Here is a 23,139-nt window from a genome sequence, read left to right on the forward strand (position 1 = left end):
TTGACATACTGTACTATGTATGGCTTTTTAGTATTTTTAAAATATATTATACTATGGCTTTTAAATTACCTTTCATGACATACTATGTTATGGTGCTTTCATAGCTTTTTTGACATCAATGCAAGGGTTTCTATGACTTTTTATTAACGTTGACATACTGTATTATGATATTTTAAAGAAATTACGTTAAACTCAGTTTTATCAAACACAATCAATACTGTACTCAATTCATCAAACATTCAAAAACAGCAACTCTATCGTCAGAAATAGTAACCGTGCAAAAACCAGGAAACCAGTTGTTTATTGGAAGACAATCTTGAGAGCAAAAAAATCCAACTGATAACATGGAATTAATTGAATTCATGACATCATATACATCTCAATACAATAGTAATACGGGCTTCAAAGGCCTCCAGCATTTCCACAACACTTGTGCACTCTTCCCTTCCTGATTCCATCTTCCTCCTTTAGTCTGCAGACTCTGTGTCCAGAAAAGTGCTTCAGGCTGCAGCCTGTTATGTTTGGCCATCTTCAGTATTTATGCCACTCAGCAGTTTACAGGATTAATAGGATCACCTCGACTAAACTTTGTCCCCATGTGCATACAGTACTTACAATCATGCTACAAGATGTACTGCATTCGGTGCTATCGAATGCTTTGAGCAAAAATGACAATTAAAAAAAAGACAAATGCATCCACGACATATAAAACCATGATTTTAGCCCAGTAGCCCTCGGAAATGTGATTTCTTTTTTGAGATGATTTACAGCAACTGCAAACAAATACGCTGTGTTATATTTACATATTATAGTTATTGTTTATTCCGTTAGCTTCAAATTATAGATATTCACAAGGTCTAGGCTTCAGTAGGGAGAAAATAAAAATCACTTTAGGACATTAATGTTCAACGAGATTGTATGCCTGTCATAAGTAGAAACTCTTTCATTTTCAGGAAACCTAAGCTAAAAAGCAGAGAACCACGAATGAAGCTTATAACAAACTACCAATGGATTCTGATCAGTGCATATTACTGATGATGTAACAGGTGTTTTAATCTTCTACACGTCTTCAAAGACAGAACATGATTCAGAATGGAGATAAAACAGAAACATTTTGAGGATGAAGATAGAAACCTTAACCCAACACACACACACACACACACATAAGACAGAACAGAGTTTTGGCTCATCACATCTCCATCGTTACACCTAAAAACATGGTAGAGAAGAAGCGGCAGAGGAATAATGGCAACGTCACATCGAAAGCCTGTCAGATGGAGAAACAGTTCTCATGCTAAATTTGCATCATTTGAACGTCCACTTTGTGAAAATCAAAACACTTTTCACAAACCTCGTATCACTGAGATATTGACCGCTCACTTCTCTTTCAAACCACCTCTGTCTTCTCTTGAGAATATGAGGAGTCTGTCCCCCATCAGCTGTCCCTCGGCCTAGCCGAGGTCAGGGGACGGCTCTTGATAATGTCCTCGTGTGTCATTGGTCCCGGTGAATTTGGCGAGTCTACGAGGCTACTGCTTCATGGTGTTCTTGATGGTCCACCTCTGCCCGGAGCAGGGGTGCAGGACAAGCAGGTGGCCGAAGTAAACGTTAGCCGGTATCACCTCCAGACAGCGTCCCGTGGCTCGATTTATGAGAGATTCATTCTGCAGGGCGGGGAGGAGACACAGATGGCCATTGTACCACATGTGACTGGAACAGGATGGGACAAGACCCATGCCAGATGTGCACAGATGTTTTCATTTAATCTTCTCAGGTTATGTATTCATTATTTCATTCTTAATTGTGAAAAATGAACGGGACTTTTTTAATACTTTGTGTATGAAATACATGTTAATGACTTCTTTATGGCATATTATACTACAAACCTTTCATAATTGTGTGACATGCCATGGTATGACATCTTATACTCGGACTTTATTGATGACATGGTTATGACATACTATACTTTATGATCTATTTATGGCATACTTTACTACAACCGCATTCTATATTATATGAATTATATTCATTACTACCTGTGTACAACTGTACACAGTATATACTGTGTACTATAATCTTTTAAAAGTTTGGAATCTAATGCCAAAAAAGCTTGATTAGGTGGCTAAGAGGACATTCCTATATATCTTTTATGATCTTTCATGCTTTTAGGTTCTACAAAGTCCTCATTACAAATATGTTCATTTGTATGAAGGGTCTGTCTTGTTGATGGAGATGAAAACACTGCACAATATATCAACCAGACAGTCAAAAAGAGACGAAGATACCTCTGAGCAACAGTTCATTAAGAATAGAAGAAATCCCCAGACATTGTTCAAAGAAGCTTAGCTTTAATATATGTGCAGATTTAAATAGGATCAGGTTCTTGTTTGAGTGTTGAGTGCACAATAATGCTGCCTAAAACCAGTGGGAATTAATAGGCAACATGTTGCTTTGGCAAAGCAATTATTCAAACTTCACAAGAGAAATAGAAGCTTAGTCTAGGGTTAGCACTGAACACTAGCTGAACATACTTTGGACCGATAAGTCCCAGTTTGAACCTATTCAATGTGACCGTTAAGTAGACTGCAGAGGGCCCAAAGAAGAACGCACTCACTCAATATTTAGAGCCTAATGTGCAGCGATGTGGTCAATGATGGTACCTTCTACTTCTCTGGACTGGAAAAAAACTCTAAATCAAAGTTCCAACAGTATTTTCCTGTCATGCAACACAGTAGGAACATCATTGATGAAATGGAAGTTTGAATTATAAAAACAAAAAGTTGGTCTCCAGCATGCAACACGCACCTGTATTACTAGCACGTTATAACAGCACCAAAAGGTAAAGGTTTAATCTTATTCCATCCCATCAATTACACCTCTATGCTTTTTTTCCAAGGTTCACATCAGGTTTCCTTATGTAGCACTCACAAAATAATATGAAATTCTGCTTTTCTTGTGAGCAAACAAAGGAAAACAGTTTTCGATCGACTTCTCACCTGAGAGAAATGCCACGTCTTCTGCTTCACGTTGGACACCTTGTCACAGTTGAGGAGCTGAGGAAAGCTGCCGATCTGATCGTCCACCACACAGCGAGTGTCGTCCCCGGTGCTGCCCAGAGGGCCCAGGAACAGCTGACCCTCTTTGGTGTAACGTCCTAACTGAGGCAAAACACAGAGACAGCACTCGTACAACAGGCAAAAACATGGTACATTGTGTCTACTGTTAAAACATGGTACATTGTGTCTACTGTTAAAACATGGTACATTGTGTCTCCTGTTAAAACATGGTACATTGTGTCTACTGTTAAAACATGGTACATTGTGTCTACTGTTAAAACATGGTACATTGTGTCTACTGTTAAAACACGGTACATTGTGTCTACTGTTAAAACACGGTACATTGTGTCTACTGTTAAAACACGGTACATTGTGTCTACTGTTAACACACGGTACATTGTGTCTACTGTTAAAACACGGTACATTGTGTCTACTGTTAAAACATGGTACATTGTGTCTACTGTTAAAACATGGTACATTGTGTCTACTGTTAAAACATGGTACATTGTGTCTACTGTTAAAACATGGTACATTGTGTCTACTGTTAAAACATGGTACATTGTGTCTACTGTTAAAACATGGTACATTGTGTCTCCTGTTAAAACATGGTACATTGTGTCTACTGTTAAAACATGGTACATTGTGTCTACTGTTAAAACATGGTACATTGTGTCTACTGTTAAAACACGGTACATTGTGTCTACTGTTAAAACACGGGACATTGTGTCTACTGTTAAAACACGGTACATTGTGTCTACTGTTAAAACACGGTACATTGTGTCTACTGTTAAAACACGGTACATTGTGTCTACTGTTAAAACACGGTACATTGTGTCTACTGTTAAAACACGGTACATTGTGTCTACTGTTAAAACACGGTACATTGTGTCTCCCGTTAAGTTTCCCATCGCATACCCAATTGTTGTGAGAGATTTTAACTCTCGTGACCACTGTCCCGATTGATAACATAGAAATGCAACATTAGCGCGTCTTTTGTAGAAAGGGTGATATTGTGCTGCACTCACTACCAGAACTGAAGTTTAGCGGACCGAAGGGCTGAGGAACTGACACTGGCTGACTCAGCACAAAAAAGTGCAACACAGAGACATTTTTATCCTGACAGCAGAGCCTCCTCTCCTAAGAGGCTGTCAATCATGTCACTGGTGAAAGATGCTAACGAGTGGACTGGGGTTTTCAAGAAGGAAGTGGTGAGAGATGCACTCTGGTGTCCGTGTTGTACCTGTGGACCCCATCCATGGCAAGGGTGCAGGGTGGCCGTGTGGTTCTCCTTCATGCCCTGATCCATACACAGGTGGCTCGCTTTAGAGTTACGGATCTGAAATCAAAAAAAGCGTTTGACTTAGCATCCTAACATACCCCAAGAGTATTTAGGTATACTTAGTGTTTTTTACTTCCACTCATGTAAATGCACCTCACCTCGCCGTAGAACAGCGTGTTGTTGTACCTCCTCATCTCTGGGTAAACATTGTCGAGGTACCACTCAAAGCTCTTACACTGCAGACTCTTCCTCAGCGCAGCCCTCTGAGAGATGTCTCCGTAATCAATACCGTGGTTCTGCAAAAGCGCGAGGAGTCATTATAGGGAGTCTTTGAATAGTTGCAATATTTGAACACAAATATGATCCATCTTGCTATGGTTTTGTATTGATTAGCACGATAATGATTCAACTAATTCCCAGTTCATACAAGAAGTTTGTACATTTGTTTTTCAAAAGAGCCGATTAAAAAAAAGTCTGCAGCACAGGAAGAGTTGCTCTTTATATTTGCACCAACAGCACCAACAGAAGAGCACAGTAATGAGCACTACCAGCGTGGTGACGTTTACTGTGGTGACTAGGACTAGTGACAGCAACGGCCCTCGCTCACCTCCATGGGGATGTTCCAGGCCAGGTAGACGTTGGACTTGTATTCGTCCATCCAGACCTCGGCCACGCGCAGAGCGTTACGCCGCGTGTGGAAGGCTATGTTGCTGTGGTACGGTTTCTTCATCCGTGCGATGTGAGCCACCCTGGAACAAGGCAGCACCTCCATGCTGCCTCCACACAGCCACACCTGTAGGTAGGTGGTGTTAAAGAGCAGGGGAATCAACTTAAAGCCAGCAATTACGTTGGTTTGGCCACAAGAGGGCAGGAAATATCAAAACAAGCCTACAACCACCACAATATCCCTGACCTCAAGTTGATAACTGCTAACAGCATACATGCCTCATTAGCATTTGGAATGATATTCCTGATCACCGGGTTCATTTAAGTCCAGTGTTTGTTCTCCTGTTAGCTCTAGTTTGGTCTCCACCAGCTCTTTTTGCTGGAAACACAAGCCTTTGTTAGGTGATGAGTGATGAGACTGAACCACATGTGCATAAAACTAAAACAGAGCGCAGTGTTCTGTTGAGGTGCAAAGCTGCGTATTAATTATATGATTCATATTACAGATTCATTTCATTTAATGTCAACATCAGTGACGAAATGATGCAATGGGTTTGAAAGAAACACGAACCCAAAGGTAAATGTTAAAACACTACTCGTCACATATACACTGAGAGAGATTTGGAAAATGTTGGATATTCTTTCCTTTGTCTTTTAGACAAACAGCAACAAAATAACACCGCAGAACTACAACAACAAACTATCCAATCTCTCTCAAATGTGCAGCAGCAACCTTCCCGCTCCATGTGACCCATTTATCACCATTGCCCTGCTGTGAGCAGCACACAGAGGGCTTGTCCTCCAGGACTCTTAATGGGGCCTCATTTATCAGCGGTGCCACGCTACGGTGGCCACTGCTCCACTTAAAGCTACAGGGGTACAGCGGGAGTGGGGACAAAAAAGAGAGGACACTGGGTGACACACAAACCCTGATGCCCAGTTCGATGTTCTCCCCTCCGTAGACGTCCATGCCCGAGTCGAGCAGGCCGAGCTCCCCAAAGTAGTCGCGGTTGGCCACGAAGGAGCAGCCAATCATGGCGGGAGTCCTGCGACGAGGAGAACACAACAAACTGACGTTAAGACCTGCAGGTGTGTGTAGCCTTGTGAATGTACATTTACACCTGAATGAATGTGGTTGTATATGATTTCATACAGTATGGATGCAGATGCTCAGTATGCGAAGCTGCAAGCTTTTGTTCATGTTTAAATGGGATGCATGTATTTTCACTTTCTATTTTTACATTTTTTTGTTCTATTTTCTATGTTTCTAATCTGGTAAATTATCAGTGTTTATTTAGAATTTTAATATTCGAAAATCAGATTCAACACAATTATCCGGTTAAACAGATTATAAAAATCCCATTTCCAGTGCAGACACTCTAAGCTTTTCTTTTTTTTAACACTTCGAGGCAGTGTCAGCAGCATATTTCAGCAGCATATTTGTCTTTTTCCCCCTCACTCATCCCAGGAGGATGAACTTTTGACAACGCGACCATTGTTGCATTCGTATCCATGTTCATCGGAGTGTGTGCTTCTATAAATGAAGTTGGCTTGCCTGATGGGAGCGGATATGTCCCCCTCATCCCACCACTGTTTGGGCGGGTTGATGTACATGCACCACAGCTCCCAGTTGTAGCCGTGGCCCGAGTTCTCGTAGCGCTCCACCTCGAACGTGTCGTGCTTGATGTTGTCGATGGAAGGCAGAATAATCCTCTTGGGGTCGTCCTTTATTCTGGCTAGCACCGGCTCGGCCCTGACGAAGAGTGAAAAACACACACACATATGTGCACACGGACTAAAAGGGACACAGAGCTCCCCTTCAGATCTCCGCTCTCTCGCCCACTTCAGTCGGTTACAAGGTCCTTCAAGCTGAACCAACTTTATGACTAATTCTATCTGATTCCGCTCAGTGCAGCTCTGGAGGGCTTGTGTCTATTTATGCTGAGTGAACTGGGTTGTGTACGAACTCTAAGGCACGCACTGAGCTGGAAAACGAGCGGGAGACCTAATAAAAAGGTGTCAGCGGGATGTAGCAACATTTTTTTGTGAGCAGCCAAGTGTCTACGTCCAGGCCGAATACGTTTCTTCTTTTAAAAGATTCCTTGAAATGTGCTTTTATGAACAGGCTTCTGAGAAATCTCCCATGTGTACTTCATTGCTCGCGTTACGTTCCGCTTGTTATTTGATGAGCTGTATGTCCTCGGGTATCTTTTAAACCTGATTCTTGCAGGCTCTACCCGTCTCTTCCTCTCCTTATCTTAAAACCTCTCAGGTGTGAAATTGCTTTCTGCGAGTTCCTTTCATGCTGCTTCTGCTTTCCTTTGTCCTTTTGCTTGGATGATTCGGTAAAGCACTTTGTAACTTTCATTTTAAAAGTGGTACACTAAGTCCATCATTGTTGCCGTTTTCTTCTCGTGTTGTGTAATTCGATGGGTTGTACTCATTCAAGAGAGAGAGAAGGAGATCCTAAAAATGCCGGACTTACTCACCAGGACGGGGTGAACTCCACGTGGGCGTCGAAAAAGCCCGTCACCTCGGCGGTGGCCACCTTCCAGCCCTCGATCCTGGCTCGGATCAGTCCCTCCCTCTTCTGGTTCCTGACGATCTTCACCAGGCCGGGGTAGCGCTTGTTCACGTACTCCTCCAGCGGTCCTTTCAGCTGCTCTGCAGGCCGTCAAACAAAGGCAACGCACAAGAACCACAAACAACAGGTGATGGTTAGAGAGACTGTCCTTAAAGCTGAGATCACAGCAGCATCCTTTCTTCTAGATGAGTCTCCGGACAACATATTGAAGCCGTTTTGCAGCACAGTAGCTCACCCTGACCTTTGACCTCATAAAGAAAGGGGGTAAAATAGTAGATCAGTTCTCTAAAGCTCTCAGTAAAACTTACCAAAGAAAGGACACTGATGGAGATCTGCCCACAGATTCTACTTTACCCTCCGCCAACCTGAGCTTGTACCATATGTTCAGTACTGTGCATCACTCATGACTTACTTGCTCTAGTGGGTGATTTCATTTGATTCCATGACTGAAAAGAAATAGAAATTTGGGCCATTAACATATGTTCACAGTGTTTCAAAGTGATTCGCTACATAATTAAATAAATAACTAAATTTGACTGCTTCTTTTCATAAACTAATTAGCCAATGAAGAAATGTTGCACATTCAACGCTTATTATTGGTGAATTACATTTAACCAATTTAATTACATTCAACCAATAGCAGCCTCCAGATGTGACGTCACAGCACTTCATGAAAAAGAATCTGGAGAAGACTGCACAAGCTTTTAGAAAATGCAAACACACTTTGCACACAAATCATCACTGCTGCAAGAACATAGTTCAGTCATCTGACAGACCCAATGTTGCCATAATAGCACAAATAATGAGTTTATAGAATCTTAAAGCAAAACATATATTTGAGCAGTTCAGCTGGCCTGCTGGTGAGCTGAGGTAGCTTGTACACCTGTAATAGCTTCACATCAGTTATTCCCCCGGTTTATTAGGAGGATTATCGTATCATCTCTTGTCCAGGTCCAGATCACCAACTGTGATGTATGCAGACCGTTGTCACCGCCTGACGCGGGCATAAGCAACCAAAAGCAGCAATTACACGATGATCCTTTTGTTTTTTTTCATAAGGAGAAAGACACACAAATGAATGAACAACCCACAGAAACATGAGAGACGACGTCAAATCTGCTCTCTGTTCCCCGCGGTTCTGTTTCGAGCTCCAGCCGACTCCAAAACAACACCAGAGTCTGTGGCTTCCTGAGTGTCAAAGACTGCGCCGCCTTTGATCTGTCAATCTACTCATCAGCCCCCCCCCCCCCCCACTAGCAACCCTTCTTCCTCTGCATCACACACACAAAAATTCCTTTCAACAAAAAACACATTTCTCATGCTCTCTGTGTTTTCCATCTCTTTCTCTCTGCCTCTTATGATTTCTTCACAAACTCATTTCCCATGCTGTGTCTTCTCTCTCAAGCACACACACATCACATCGTTCACACACACGTTGGGCCACGGAGCCGGGTGACTCGCGGGGCAGGCGGTGAGAGCGGTGAGAGGTATTTGTTTGCATGCCTCGCCCTCTGAGCCGCTGCAATCTCTTCCCCCTCTGCGATGGATGGCTGGCTCTCAGCCAACCGGCCATTTCAAGTGAGAGAGGAGTAGAGCGCTGGAAAACACTTCTTTGAAAGAATAATGTCCTACATCGTTCTTATTTCAAAGACCAAGCGCCATACACCTCCATTACAACACATCAGAGAGCACTGACTGACGTGTGTGATAGAACATTTCAATGTGCTGTATAATGTTGTACTGCGACTATCTTATTGTGCTTTATTCAATGCTTGACAAACCTCTATGGGGTGTCTGCTGCAGCCTCCTTCAAAAGCAAGAATCCGAAAAGGTTTGTGGAATGTTTAGAACAGATCAGTCGTAGATCTTTGATGTAGGGAGTGCAGATAGTAATAACAGAATGTTTATCTTCGAGGTAGTAAACCACAGGATGTACAGATTAGGATCTGTAGTCAATGTTTTATTGCAGGTACTATTGTAAAATGTGTAGATTAGAAACACACCAGATGTCTTGGTGAGAAACACCCCCCCCCCCTTCTCTTTTGATGCTCTGACCCTTTAAAAGATGAGCTCAAACTGCACACAGGACACTCTCCATCCCACAGACAACACAGGCACTCTGTGTGGGAATAAATACTTTACAGACAAACTTCTTTCCTCAATGTTTCTTTTTTCAGTGTTCAGTATTATAGGACTCACTCAGTACTATTGAATAGTTTTTCCACCACACGTGTCACTTCATGGCAATGACCAGTGGCACTGCATCCACCGTCCTGCTGCCGAAAAGGGTCCTTTTCTGGCGCGAGGGTCCTGGGACAGAGGATGTTGTATGCTGTACAGATTGCAAAACCCTCTGAGGCAGATTTGTGATTTGGGGCTCTGCAAAATAACTTGAACTGAACTTAATATGAAAAAATAATAATTTGAATAACAAGGGTTTTCATAGTTGTGGCACACAGTAACATCAGCACAACGAAGAGAAAGAAACTTGAGGAAAGATGGAACCATGTGTATTTGTGAGGCTTTAAAAGAAAAAGCTGTATGTCTTCAGTAATCGGTGGGCTTGGGGCTAAGTGACACAGGCAGGGTGGGGAAGTGTTGAGTGACAGACCAGAATGTTGTTGCTTTTGGATCTTTCCATGAGATCTGATGACAATAAGAGCGATAGAATAACAGCCTTTTCCTTTTAAGACTCGACCGTCTCATCCCTCTTCACGTCCTCCTCACGTCCTCCTCACGTCCTCCTTGTTTGTCTTTGCTTTCCATTCTGTCAGATTATTCTCTCTCTCTCTTCCGGGTATCCATCGCCTTGCACTCTCTCCTCCTCGCTGTCCGACCTCATTTATCTTAGAGCCTCTCTGTCTCTCGACCATTCCCTCCCTCTCTCTTCCTGCCACTCTCTCTAATAGCCTGGTTTGCCCCTTCAGCATCTCCTTTCATTCTTTGATGCCTCTTCAGCTCCGTTTCTCTCTTCTTCCTTCTCCCTCCTTTTCACTTTGCCTATTTTCAATCCCTTCAGCTGTCTTTCTTTCTTTTTTAGTTTCATCCCTCCTTCATTAATTTCTCTCTGAACACCAACACCCTTTGCTCTTTATCCTTCTTCTACCTCCTCTCTCCTGGCTTCATCTCCTTCCCCTCCCCCTCTCTCCCCCCCCCCCCCCTCTCCCCCTCTCTCTGTCTCGTCTCACAATGCCGGGCTTAGCAGCCCTTCCCAATACATAAGATAGGGACATCTCTCCCGTGACATCCAATTGCGGTGCTCCGCCTCCATCTGCCCCGCAAAACAATAATCCTACACCATCAGTCACCGATACGCAAATGCTGCTCCTCAACAGCAGCAACCGCGGCGCCTGTCACGGAGACGCTCATCTCTTTGTCATATCACAAGTTTGTTGCCTTTGTCCCATGATGCAACACATCGGGGAGCAACGTGTCAGCAAGTTCATGCGTAACATAGCAATGCGTATGTAGTTTGTGTTATGTTGGGATGTTTAGTTAGTTAGTTTAGTTATAGGGTTAGGTTCATATACACAGAGACAATTGTAAATCATTGTGAAGAGGCCTGAAAGGATCAGTTTACCATTCGGGAAAAATATTTGCTTCCTGTTGGGGAAAGCAAATATGACCAGATGATGACCAGACTGACACCGCGCTCATATCCGTCCGTTAAACACTGGCTGGGACCAGTGGAGCCATTAACTGCAATCAACCAACAAAGAAATGTGGAACATTTTATACCTTTTTATTGGTTAATGCCAGCTAACCAACAGCAGAATACAAATCAATAAGGTATCGTAAAATATCATCATATCATAGAAATTCTATGAAGGATAGAAAATCTGGAAAGGAACATAAATGCTAACACACATCATCATCATCGCTGCAGAGTAAATAATTATGTCAGCTGACAGACCAGATGTTGCCATAAATGTGAAAATGTGGTTGTAGCATCACTCACATGAATCTGAGAGCAAAAGCCTTTGTTTGTGGAAACAATCGGGGATAAACTTGGTGCAGTCTATGTGCTGCCTTCAGCCCTTTCACCTCAGTGAACCCGGGTCAGATCAGGGAGGCGAGGTTTGTTGCATCCCCCATTTTTGTCAGGAGAGCACAGACCATACAGTGTTACACTTACAACAGATTACACTGAGAACAAATTCAAATCTGAAGGAGTGAAAGGAGTTCCCTCATTTGAGATTTGGGAAATCTTCCATTTCTACTGACCGTCATCGCTGTTGTCGTCCACCAGGATGATTTCTTTGAGCAAGTGAGCCGGGGTGTGATTGACAGCTGAGTGGACCGAGCGCAGGATCACCGACAGAGCCTCGTTGACGAAGATGAAGATGAGGGAGATCTGGGGGAGATCTCTCAGGTAGCTGACCTTTCTGCATCTGCACAAGAGACACGCAAACACACCACACCATCTGTGAAAGGAAAGCTCTCTCTCCGTGCCTGCCTGGCCTAACGGACCAAACTGGCTCCTGGAGCTGCTGGCATCTTTTTTTACTGAGGCTTCCTGTTCAACCAATCAAATTGGCCCGTTCACCAGGCGTCTGCTGCAGATAGGAGGCCTATTTTTATTTATTTACTTCTGTTTTGTTTAAGCGGCTCTAATGAGGAGGAAAGAAGCAGGGTGAGGAGGAAACGCCTTCCTTCACTTTTCTGTCTTAATTCCTTTCATCAATAATCTTATTTTCCACATGAAATTGAATGTTAATTTAAATAATTTGATCATAAATCCAGCATTTTCATGAAAATTCATCAGGTCGGATGAGGGTTTTTCGGCTTTTTGGCAGGAAATCGTTTTTCTCCCTTTTAAGCTATCCAACAAGAAACCCTGATGTTTTAGATATCTATCTTTTCACAAGAACAAAGGGCTTGAATTATAAATATTACAAACATTGAGGTGGAAAATATTTGTGCTCGAAATATATTTAATTCAGAAACACTTCATTCAAAGAACTTAGGACTATTCTTTGGAACAGAAGGACCTGCAGTTGCCAAAAGAAGCAAAAAGGCACTGTTTGAAGAAGCTCATATGAAACCAAGACGCATTGCAACAGTGTGAGGGGGAACGTCTACAAAAACACAGCAGTTACATATCACGCTGATAGGAGAAATATATGTAGCCCACATCATGTGCAAGGCAAGACACGCCACAGCAATTATGGTAATAAGAGGAAAGAACAGGAGGGGGGCAGGGATGGTGCAAATCAGTGTAACCGGTAACAGCAGCGAGTACAAATGTGAGAGTGGGAACTTGTCACATTACAAGTACAGCTTCATTGACTCATCAGCTGATGGCATCCGTGTACTGCAGTGTCTTGTTACTGATCAGCCGATGGCGTCAATACGGACCATAAGCGGTGTATCAGCCAACTCTTACTACTACTATTCGTGTTGGGGAAAGCAGGCTTGGACAAAACATATAATCATCAGTGTATCCCCAAAACTACCGTGTTTCTTCTTCTTCGTCTCTTTCCATTGCCCCCCCCTCTCTCTCCCTCTCGTTTCAGCACCACCTCCGGCTCTGCAGTGTGAAGGGACCTTCAGTTCAACATAGCAGGCTCCTCAGACTCCAGCTTATGCATGCTGTTGCTAAACCTGAAGATATCACACCCCAACATGCCTCGCATGCCACTTTGATCCCGGCAAACATGACAGACCCCCCCAAGTGACAAATGAGAGCGCTGGTTTCAGATCCCTCCATCCCCCCCCCCCCCCCCCCCAAAACACACGCACACACAGCTGGTGGCAGCGATTGGCCGAGGGCGTTCTCATCATCACTGACTTTCAAACAGAAGGGGTGTTACTCCCTTAACCAGCAATGTGGGCCAGCGACAAGACTCCTAAAAGGAGCATTTACGGAGAAGAAGCCCGCACCGTGCATGCAGATGTAAAACACTGCACAGAGCTATCTGGAAGAGCACGCTGTACACATTCATCACTGATATGCAAGCACAAATAGAAATGCACCTTTCCCACCTGCTAATCCAAGGACTGCCTCTGTATGTGTGTGTGTGTGTGTGTGTGTGTGTGTACACAACACAGATTGTGCCGTGAGACAAATCTCCTTTAAAAGTGCTACATTTGAGATTAGGAGCGTTTCTATTGCCTCCCAAAGGCTCTCAACATGGCTGCTCGCGGCTAACGGTGCCACCAGCGCCAACAGTGTGCAAACTACTGCAGAAGCGCTGACGAAGCGGACGGTGTGTACCTGAGGGGGAACTGTAGGCAGGGCGCTGTGCCTCCGCGGCGATTGCCGTCAGTCGAGACGGCGCTATCAGCAGGCACCTCCGTTTGAGAGCAGTACTAAGACTTCTTTCGACGACGAGTCTTATTTTTATGCTTTTCTTCATGCTGATTGACTTATTTCCGAGAATTTACAAGCACATCGCTGGCAAACACAAGATCGAAAGCGGTGCTTTTGCGTGATTCTTTCTGGAGAAACTCGGTCGGACGCATCTGTCGATGACATCAACATATCGATAAGTTCACAAAATCGTGACTGGACAAAGAATCTCCCTTAACAGCATGTGCTGCTGGCATGACTATGCCAACAAAGAAAGGAGAAGCTACAAGGATCACCGCTCACACAGAGGGAGACGCTTCATTCTACACTCAGGTAGACAGGACTCCCCTATGCCTTTACAGAGAAAGTTATTGGCAGCTATAATAATGCTCTGAATCCCTCATGCATCTTTAACAATCACATGCATGAATAACACATGCATGAATAAGTGGAGGGAGCTGCTGGCATGAGAGAACCAGCATGAGAAATGCCGTTGTGCACCTGCATGCGTCTGATTGGATGAGACTCGTCTGCTGATTACCAGGCGGCTGTGAATGATCAAGTTATTGAAACAGCTGACGCCAATCAGCTAATGCCAGTGGGGACAACCATCGCTATGCTTCATTTAAATAACTCAGAGCAACATGTCTTTAAATAAACAGTGTCAGGGTTTCCGGGTCAATGCACAGAACGCACAGTTACTATTGGAACTACTTGATACCCCAAAAAAGCAGATCCAATGAAAACGTGTTGCCGATGATATTTAAATGTAATTTTCCAAAACACTGTTGTGAACCAACGTTGGGAGCGAATCGAAAAAAGTGAACCCACTTGACATGCACTCACTTGCCGGGCCGGTGGTCCGGTATGGTCCGATCCAGAGAGATCCTGTCACTGAGGTAGGCGTTGTAGCCGTACTTCTCCCTCAGGTATTTGGCATCGCTCTCCTCAGCCGGCGACAGCGTGGCAGCGAGGCCGTCTTTACCCCGACCCCCGAAGCCCTCGATCAGCCCCAGAGATTTGGACAAACCTGAGGGGGGAGGGGGAGGCAAACGGAGGAGAAGATTGCATGTCAGGACGCTTTGGTCTGGCTGAGTCACTCTCCTCTCTGTGGCTCGAGGCTGATAGCCTAGCTGCTCACCGCAGCTCCAACCACACACGGACATACAGCATGTAGTCAGTCGCTGTCAAAACAGGCAAACATCTGAGGTCAATTCATTCCGTTTCAAATTAGGGATAAAGCAAGAATCTCCTCAGTGTGACTGGGCTTATTTGTAGGTGGCAGAGTGATTAAAGGGACTATTGTTCCACATGATAAGACGTCTTTTTGAGCCTCTGTGCTGACAAACACCCTGCTCAAGGCACTGAACGCTCTTGCTCTGCTGTCGACCCTGACCTCTGACCTCGCTGGTGGAGGAGCTACATTGTACCGCAGGCATGAAGCCTTTTAATGTAATCAAGCTAGTCAAATGTTCTGCCGTTTGTTGTGTTTCTTGGGAAAAATATCACAAATGTGGTAAAATATAATATATAGAATTCAGGACAACATTGCATTTCTGCACCAAAAAAAGTAGCATTTGACGTTTACAATTTGATGTTTAAAGGAATCACATGTTGTTGTTGATCTTTGCTACATACTGTATATCTACAGAGGTTACGGTTTAAATATATAATACATTTGTGATTTAGATTTTTTGAACAGGCATCAGAAATAATGTGTTGGATTGAGAGGCCCACATGTTTGGGCTCTATTGTTTCTACTGTCAGACCTTCCTCAGATCACATTGTCATATCAGGGCCCGCAGTGAGAAAGTCTATGGGAAAGTCACGCAGCATTGACTTTTCCTTCTTTAGCAGAATCCCCTGAGGACCGTCCGGATCACATGCTAGTCCAGCTGCTCTTTACCGTTTAACTGCCTGTACACCACATCCTCCAGCGAGCTGAGCCTCTTCAGCAGCGCCTCGTGGCTGACGCTGGGCCCCTGCGCCGTCCCGTTGCCCCGGGGCCTCATCCCGGCGGCCGGAGCCTCCGGACCGACGGCTTGGATGCTGCGCGTGTTGCACTTGGCCCAGAAAGTCATGAACCCGGCGACCGCGAGCACGTTCAGCACTAGTAAGACCCTCCATCGTCTGAAGACAAAAGCCATTAAAAAGTCGCCGGTGTCCGGGCTCCGTGCGGTCGGCAGTCCTCCGGAGAAGCCGTATACGTATCACAGATTCCGGGCTCCCTCAGTTGGCGATGCGCGGAGAGCTGCGGGGGGGATAATTCAGCAAAGCGGGGTTAAAACGGGCACACCTTGTGGGGGGGGGGGAGAGAGCAAAGACCAACAGAGACGTTACTGCACATTTGTGAGCCATTGCACCGATTCCTGGGTAATAAATCTGCTCTCTTACCGTTTGGCACCAGGGTTATTTTAGGTTGCATCCCCCCCCATCTGAGGAATTTTGGGGCGCCTGGCCATCGGCTTTCATCCACGTTAACGCCACTTCAAGCACGGGGAGGGTTCATGCGCGGAAGATGTAAGACAAAGACACCAGCATACGGTGATCTTGAGGAACAGATACTCCTAAATAATTCAACACTGAGGATATTATCAAGTCCGTCTTGTTTGGTTTCTTCCTCCTTTGCGTAGAAGTCGGCAGTGATGCGACTGAGGAGGAAAAATCTTTGCAGATGCTGCACAGAAAAAAAAAAAACCTTTTACCGTCAAGTCAAGCTCCCCGCTCCCACGGAAAGCCCGTTCACGCACATTATCTTTCACCCGTCGCACGTTGCAAGATTCAAAGTGAGACGCAATTGAGGAGACCGCACGAGACCACGAGCAGATAGCGGCGGTTCAAGAGACGCAGCGGCCGCGGCAGCATCCTCCGGTGAAGGTGCGGACGATGCTTCGGGAAAGGCGGCAGCAAAGAAATACGTCCTGCGTCCTCGTTCTCCTTCATCATGTGTCTCATTCAGTCAGCGCGTGGTGCAGCGGCTTCTTTTTCCTTTCTTCCATGTTATCCTGCACGCGCTTCTTGTTCGTAGTGCGTTGTTATTTCCTCTAATTCTCCCACACGGCGCTTAATAATAAGGGTGGCGGGGACAAAACGTGGAGTGGATCCGGTGACGTTTTACTTTCACAGCAGGTCAAAGGGGGGGGGGGGGGGGGGGGTTCCCTCCTGCCAGCCAATTATCTACAATTAGAGATCATTCAAATGTTTCACACTGGTTCCCACAGTGGGACTCTTTAGTCCACTAATAGTCTTTCGGGTGATTTTTTTTTTTCTCTGACAGAATAGAAATGTGTTTTATCGTTAATTTCACTGCTATTCCATTCCCCAGAGTTGAGCTTGGAGTAATGTTACTCTCTTTCACCATCCTCACAAACAGGCACGTGCACAGACATTTTGGGGGGCAGGTGCTCAAGCAAAAAAAAGGGCACCCATCGCTAAAATTATACATGAAATTAAAATAATGATAAATAAATAAATAACACAGTCGGATATTTTCAACGTATATATTTATTTTTGTTAACGCAACCAATACTAACTCAAATTATCAAATTGAATAAATAAATGAATAATAGGCAAAAACAAGGCCAGACAAAAACAAAGACAAAACAAAGACGGGCTGATGGCATTTGATGCAAGAGCAGTGACTTCAAATGCTGGGGTGGTGATTTCCATGCAGAGAATGAATGCGAAGTTAATCGCATTTTTGTACATTTTTGCATCCCCTAGGGCCAGGTCAGGTGGATGTCTTTCGCAGATCTCATTGAGGAGCATCATTATAGCTTCCAGATTTCTCTGCTTGCTGCTTTTCCCTGTCCTTCTGTTTTTGTAGTCTCTCTTTTCTTGGCATTATGCTGCAATTTTTTTTAAATGACATAAATCAATGTTGTGCATAATAATCAAGACATTACATATCTCTCTAAAGCTGACAACACAGTACACACCCATGTTTTTACTGTTTTCTGACAGTTGAAGCATAAGCAGCATTACACTAATAATAGCCTATAGCCTACCACAATACCTCACCAGACTGTCATGTAGCTCAACTTAAGACCTACCTTTCTTTTTAATAATTAAAATAATTAATGTCTGCCTGCCTCTCTCCCCTCTCTCTTCATTAAACATGACAAACGTCAGTAAAACAACTGGGCAAGGCTTTTAAATCATGGATTTCGTGAGGGGTTTTTTTTGTTTGTTTTTTAGCAAACGTCGGACCAGTTGCGACGTAATGTTTTCAGCGGCGCTAATTGTTGTTGTTAATTTATCACCAAACAAGGTCGGGGTATTGCACTGTCATTACCTGTCTGTCTGATGCTCCGGGTCAGAGAAGAAGTTGGCTTCAGCCGTTTAGCCTGACGCTCAGCACTGCACGCGCAGTAGGCAGTAAGTGAAGGAGGAGGAGGGAGGGGCGCGTGGGACGCTTGTGGGCGCCGCGGTGCATGTCGGGGCGAAATTCTCACAAGAACTCAAATAAATGCCCCGTCAGATATCGAAACACATTTGGGGAGAATTGATGACAGAAAAAGTAATTTTTATTTTATTATATGTATAAAAAATTGGGCACCAGCAGAAAGGGCACTTTTCTCATCCAGGGCAAAAGGGCAGGTGCTTGAGCACCACTAGGGGTCTATCTGTGCACGTGCCTGCTCACAAAGCCTGTATAGACATTAACCCAATTATGCAGAATATAGAATCTTCTTCATATAGGAGACATCTCATCAGATTAAGGTGCCTGCAGGGAAAGGTTTGACAGCATCCGGTACGACACCCCGCGTGGTTTCTCCTTATCCCCTGAGGGAATTTATCTTGTGAAATAGAAATATATTGATGACAAGCCTCAGTATAGAGATACTACAAGTAAAAGTACCGCATTCTTCATTTTATTTGAGCACAGCATGCAAGTATTAACAGCAAATAAATGTATTGCAAAGAAGTGAAGTGTCAAATCATTGATGCAGCATTTTATTGTTGACTTGTACACTGTTAGCAATTTTATGAATAGAGAGAATACAAAGTTTATAAATTCCCTTTGATAAAATAAACAACTTTTACACAAAAGACATTCAAAGATCACATCACAGCATGTCATCACCTTATATAGCAAAATGGCCATAGACAGTAGTTTTATCATTAAAGCCCCCGTATGTAGAATAACTCAATAATAATCCACGTTGTCACATTTTTGGGGGGAGGTTCATGTCACCGCAGTAAACTGTGTGTGTGTGTGTGCAGGCACATATTTATTGTAGCTCTACCTCAGATGAATTCAATGTTCTTCACGTGTTGTGTCCTTGGTGCATGAGGCAGGGCTCAACACCAGCTTTTAAAAATCGTTGCAAGGCGAGCAACAAGGAATCAGCTTCTGGTTGTGGAAAATGAAAATAGGGTTGCCAGTTTTAGTCACCACAGATGCCTGAGCGCACACGAGTTAACGCACTCGGTTTTACTTTAACAGCAACAGCTAAATATCCCTAGTGGAACAAATATTAACAAACCATTTATGTTGGGGTGCAGATTTGCTGCATTTTGTCCTTTGCTGTCCTTTGTTTTTATGTAAAGAAAAAAAAGGTTCAAGAATTGGCAAATTTCTCAAAATGGATGGTTTAACACAGTCAAAACCAAGGAGCTCCTTACTGACTTCCGTTACATGTCAAACCCCAAAAGACCCCGTCACCACCACAAACTCCTTAAAATTCCTCGAATCACACATGAGCAATAACCTGAAGTGATCCTAACACTGAACACATCATTGCAAAAGCCCAACTATGAGTGTGTTTGTTTTTCTCAGCGCTTAAATAGTACCGCAACAACTTCTCGTTGTGTTCTACCCAGCCCTCATTGAGTCCATCATAACATCCTCTCTTACTGCACAGTCAAACATGGAAAGTAACTACTGCGGATCGTGAACAAGGCCTTCAGTACGATAGGCAAACCTCTGCCCACAGTTGGATCTCTACATACTCCAAGCAAAGAAATCAAAAGATCTTCAGGATTTGTTGCGGGAGTCTTGTGACGGCAAAGAGAGGAGTTTTATTTTCTGGTGTCCAAGGTAGAAGGACAATGCATTCACCAGTTTGGATCTTAAGGTGTGTTTCGTCTGTTCTTCACACGCCTACTCCTGCACGGTGGGCCAAGAATAGACCCCTGTGGTCCTCCATTTCTGAAAGCACACACAGGATCTATAGCGGAGAAAGAATCACGTGTTGGCGATGTAGGTTATATTGTTGAACTGATGTGGTGAAACACTTCACAGTACTTTATTTCACAGCTTTGAAAGGTGCGACTTTGTGCAGAAATGGGTCACCCAGATAGCTGGGATGAATCAAGGAGCTCGGTACCTCTGTAGCTTACTGACAGACATGCTATCTCTGATCTGCAGGCAGCCCAGGAGGAAAGAGACTGAGAGTGTGTGTGTGTGTGTGTGTGTGAGAGAGAGCGAGAGAGAGAGAGAGAGAGAGAGAGAGAGAGAGAGAAATTGTGAGGGAAAGAAAGGTACAGCGAGATCAAAACCAGTGCTAGATTGTGTGAGACGCATCGAGAGACAAACAGAAAGAAACATCAAGGGAGGAGGAGAGAGAGAGAGAGAGAGAGAGAGAGAGAGAGAGAGATACAGGGAGAAAAAAGGGGAAAAGAGAGTTTTAGAAAAGGCACACACTGGGGAGGAATCAAAATTCAAAAGGGAGAAAAATTCCAAAAGCAAGTCGAGAGATGCAGGAGAGAACAAAAGAGTGAAATGTATGATGGAGAGAATGTGTGACAGCAGCACAGAAGACAACAAGGTAAAAAAAGTAGATTTGAACCCAAACTGTCAAAATAGTCTAATATTGTCTTCTACTCGCACATTTGGAAAAAGCGTGAGTTTTACCCAGAAAGTTTTGGCAAGCTGATGTATGTATGTATGTAAGTATGTAGAAATGAATACGATCAAATGAGCGTCAGTGGATACACTTCAAACATTGAATTGATGATGGCATCACGCAAATTTGTCAATTAGTGGAACGAAACAAAAGACAATGTTCATGTTATGAGTTTATGTTTTTAAAAATAATCAGATTTTTTTTTTTAGAACCTAAATAATGTTATCAGTGCGAGTCAGGCTACTGCATACATCAAGGCATGTGCATACTTTTGCATTCAGATTAAACTTTGTTGGAGTAGTACTCCTGTCTCCTTTCTATACTCCCGTCCACATGTCTAAGTGTCCTTAAGGAAACCACTCAGCCCCAAATAGCTCCGTTTGTGAGAGTGCTTTGGACAAAAGTGTCACGTAGACGGTGAATAGACAAAATATTAACGAGACTGTTTTCATCATTGCTTCATACTGATTTAGACTAAATCCATACCAATCAAGCAGTAATAAGGGGAAGCAAAGCTTTTGCATTATGGGCTGCAACTCAATGTCACAAAGACAAAATTGTATTTTGTACGAGCAGTATTTTGAATGACAGAACAAGGGGAGAATACAGTATATTTGGAATAACTGATCAAACAGCTGTTCGAAAAGACAAATGGCTGGAAGACAAGTGTATAGGCTTTCTTGTTTCTTGTTTCCTTGTTCACTAACTTCAAGGCACACGTTAAGCAGTGGAAACCCCCCTTTGGTTCCCGCGATATTGTACCAACAGATGAGGTGGATAAGATTGTTTACTGACCTCTAAAGAACTTCATATCGCTGCAAAAAAACGAAGAAACCTCTTATAAATAGCTGGAAATAATTCCATATTTGTGTTATTAACATCTTAAGCGACAAGGTGAATGATCACTTTTGTATTCCTACAGTCTGTAATGCAAAATATGGTTCATAATTATTACCATGAGCCACCGCTTGCATTAATATTTGACTTGGAAAGCATTTTTAGCTTCACGTACAATGCACACGTAGCCTCACAGTAGACTAAACACAAGAATATTGACCTGGGAGGGAAAACAGCAGGATTTAAACATAAACAAAAGATCACCCACGAAATAAAAACGACCTCCACAGCCGTGCTACACCTTTAACAGGGTTTATCTGATGATTCTTTATGAAGTGTGTGTCAAAAAAGGGTCAGTCTGTCAGCTTTTGTACATGGAATAAACCGATTTCTTTTTACATCTTAACTGTTTTTTGTCCGTGTGCAGGCAATTCTTTTATGTAATGAGACTACATTAGTGTCGCTGACACTATGTCCTTGAAACCTTGTGTGTGTGTGTTTGACCGACAACTCCCTCCCCGTCCTGTTGAACAGAGCTCTAATCATCCAGAATGACTGAAGACACTTGCGTGGGTGCGCGGGGGCCTCCGATAGCCCGAACAGGAAGTTCCATTAAGTTCCACCACGGGGCAGGGAAGAACAGGGAGAGTGGAGAACAAAGTCAGCAGGATGATTAGAAGTGGGAGCGATGGGGGATTTCACGAGATTATCCTATAAATAGTGTGGCGAAGTTTCTTTAGTCATCATCGCCAGCATGTAACTCTGGCAGGCGAGCGATAAAGCTGTTCGGAAAAATGAGCCCTGGGCTTGTACCTCTGCACGAGCTAATGCCATTCTCCACAAGACTTTACCAGTTGCTGAGTAGGATTTGAGTGTTATGAAGTTAATCACTGCACAGTGGAGAGGGAAAGAATGATCCGAAACTGCGGCTCAGTCTTCCATAAAAAGCTTGTTTCCTTTATGCAGTGGTACGGCTATCAGTCCAGTGGGAGTCTATTGGGACCCCAGCTGGCCTCGGCAGGAAGCAAAGACAAATTGACCTTCACGTTGGATTGAGCGGAGGGTGTTTGCGGCACATGGCAGTGATGTGGCACGCTTCTGATAAGCTCAGCCAGAGATCCCAGGAGCATGAAGAACCCACCTACATGGCCCCGTCATGGTGCGATTGTTCACCAGCGGCTTCACGGTCACCATGAAGGAAGGATGACATTCTAATCACACATCTAAGCAACACAGTTGTCCATGAAATGACCGTCTATGCTCTGGAACAGGGGAAACACTTTCCATGACTCCCATGACTTGAATGCACTATAAACATACTTATAATGCGTTTTAACCCGCTTGTAGCACTCATTCAAAATCTGAATGCTTTTTAACAAGTATCTTAACACAACATGAAGCAATTTATAATGACTTATAAGGTCAAGTATCATAATATTTCATAATTAACAGCCACTCAGACATTTCTTAAAAGGATCATACAGTGTACTAAGTGGTCATTATTTGCTTTGAGTGAAGTGAAGAAATATTAAATCTATGCAAAACTACTTTACGTTTTACACCATAATGTGTTA

The 23,139-nt window shown here is 43.7% G+C and overlaps 1 protein-coding gene across 1 annotated transcript; it reads right to left on the reverse strand.

Annotated features, from left to right (window-relative positions):
* Positions 1–370: 370 nt before the first annotated feature.
* Positions 371–16,038, reverse strand: galnt17 (polypeptide N-acetylgalactosaminyltransferase 17). The gene is made up of 11 exons (XM_079272404.1): positions 15,784–16,038; positions 14,724–14,907; positions 11,810–11,976; positions 7,491–7,665; positions 6,557–6,754; positions 5,930–6,047; positions 4,943–5,128; positions 4,494–4,631; positions 4,297–4,392; positions 2,997–3,158; positions 371–1,664 (listed from the first exon to the last, which is right to left on the reverse strand). The coding sequence occupies exons 1-11, from the start codon at positions 16,022–16,024 to the stop codon at positions 1,530–1,532; spliced, it is 1,800 nt and encodes a 599-aa protein (XP_079128530.1). The 5' UTR covers positions 16,025–16,038; the 3' UTR covers positions 371–1,529.
* Between the last annotated feature and the right edge of the window lie 7,101 nt (positions 16,039–23,139).

This window comes from Melanostigma gelatinosum, assembly GCF_949748355.1.
Source record: "Melanostigma gelatinosum genome assembly, chromosome: 7".
Classification (NCBI taxonomy): domain Eukaryota; kingdom Metazoa; phylum Chordata; class Actinopteri; order Perciformes; family Zoarcidae; genus Melanostigma; species Melanostigma gelatinosum.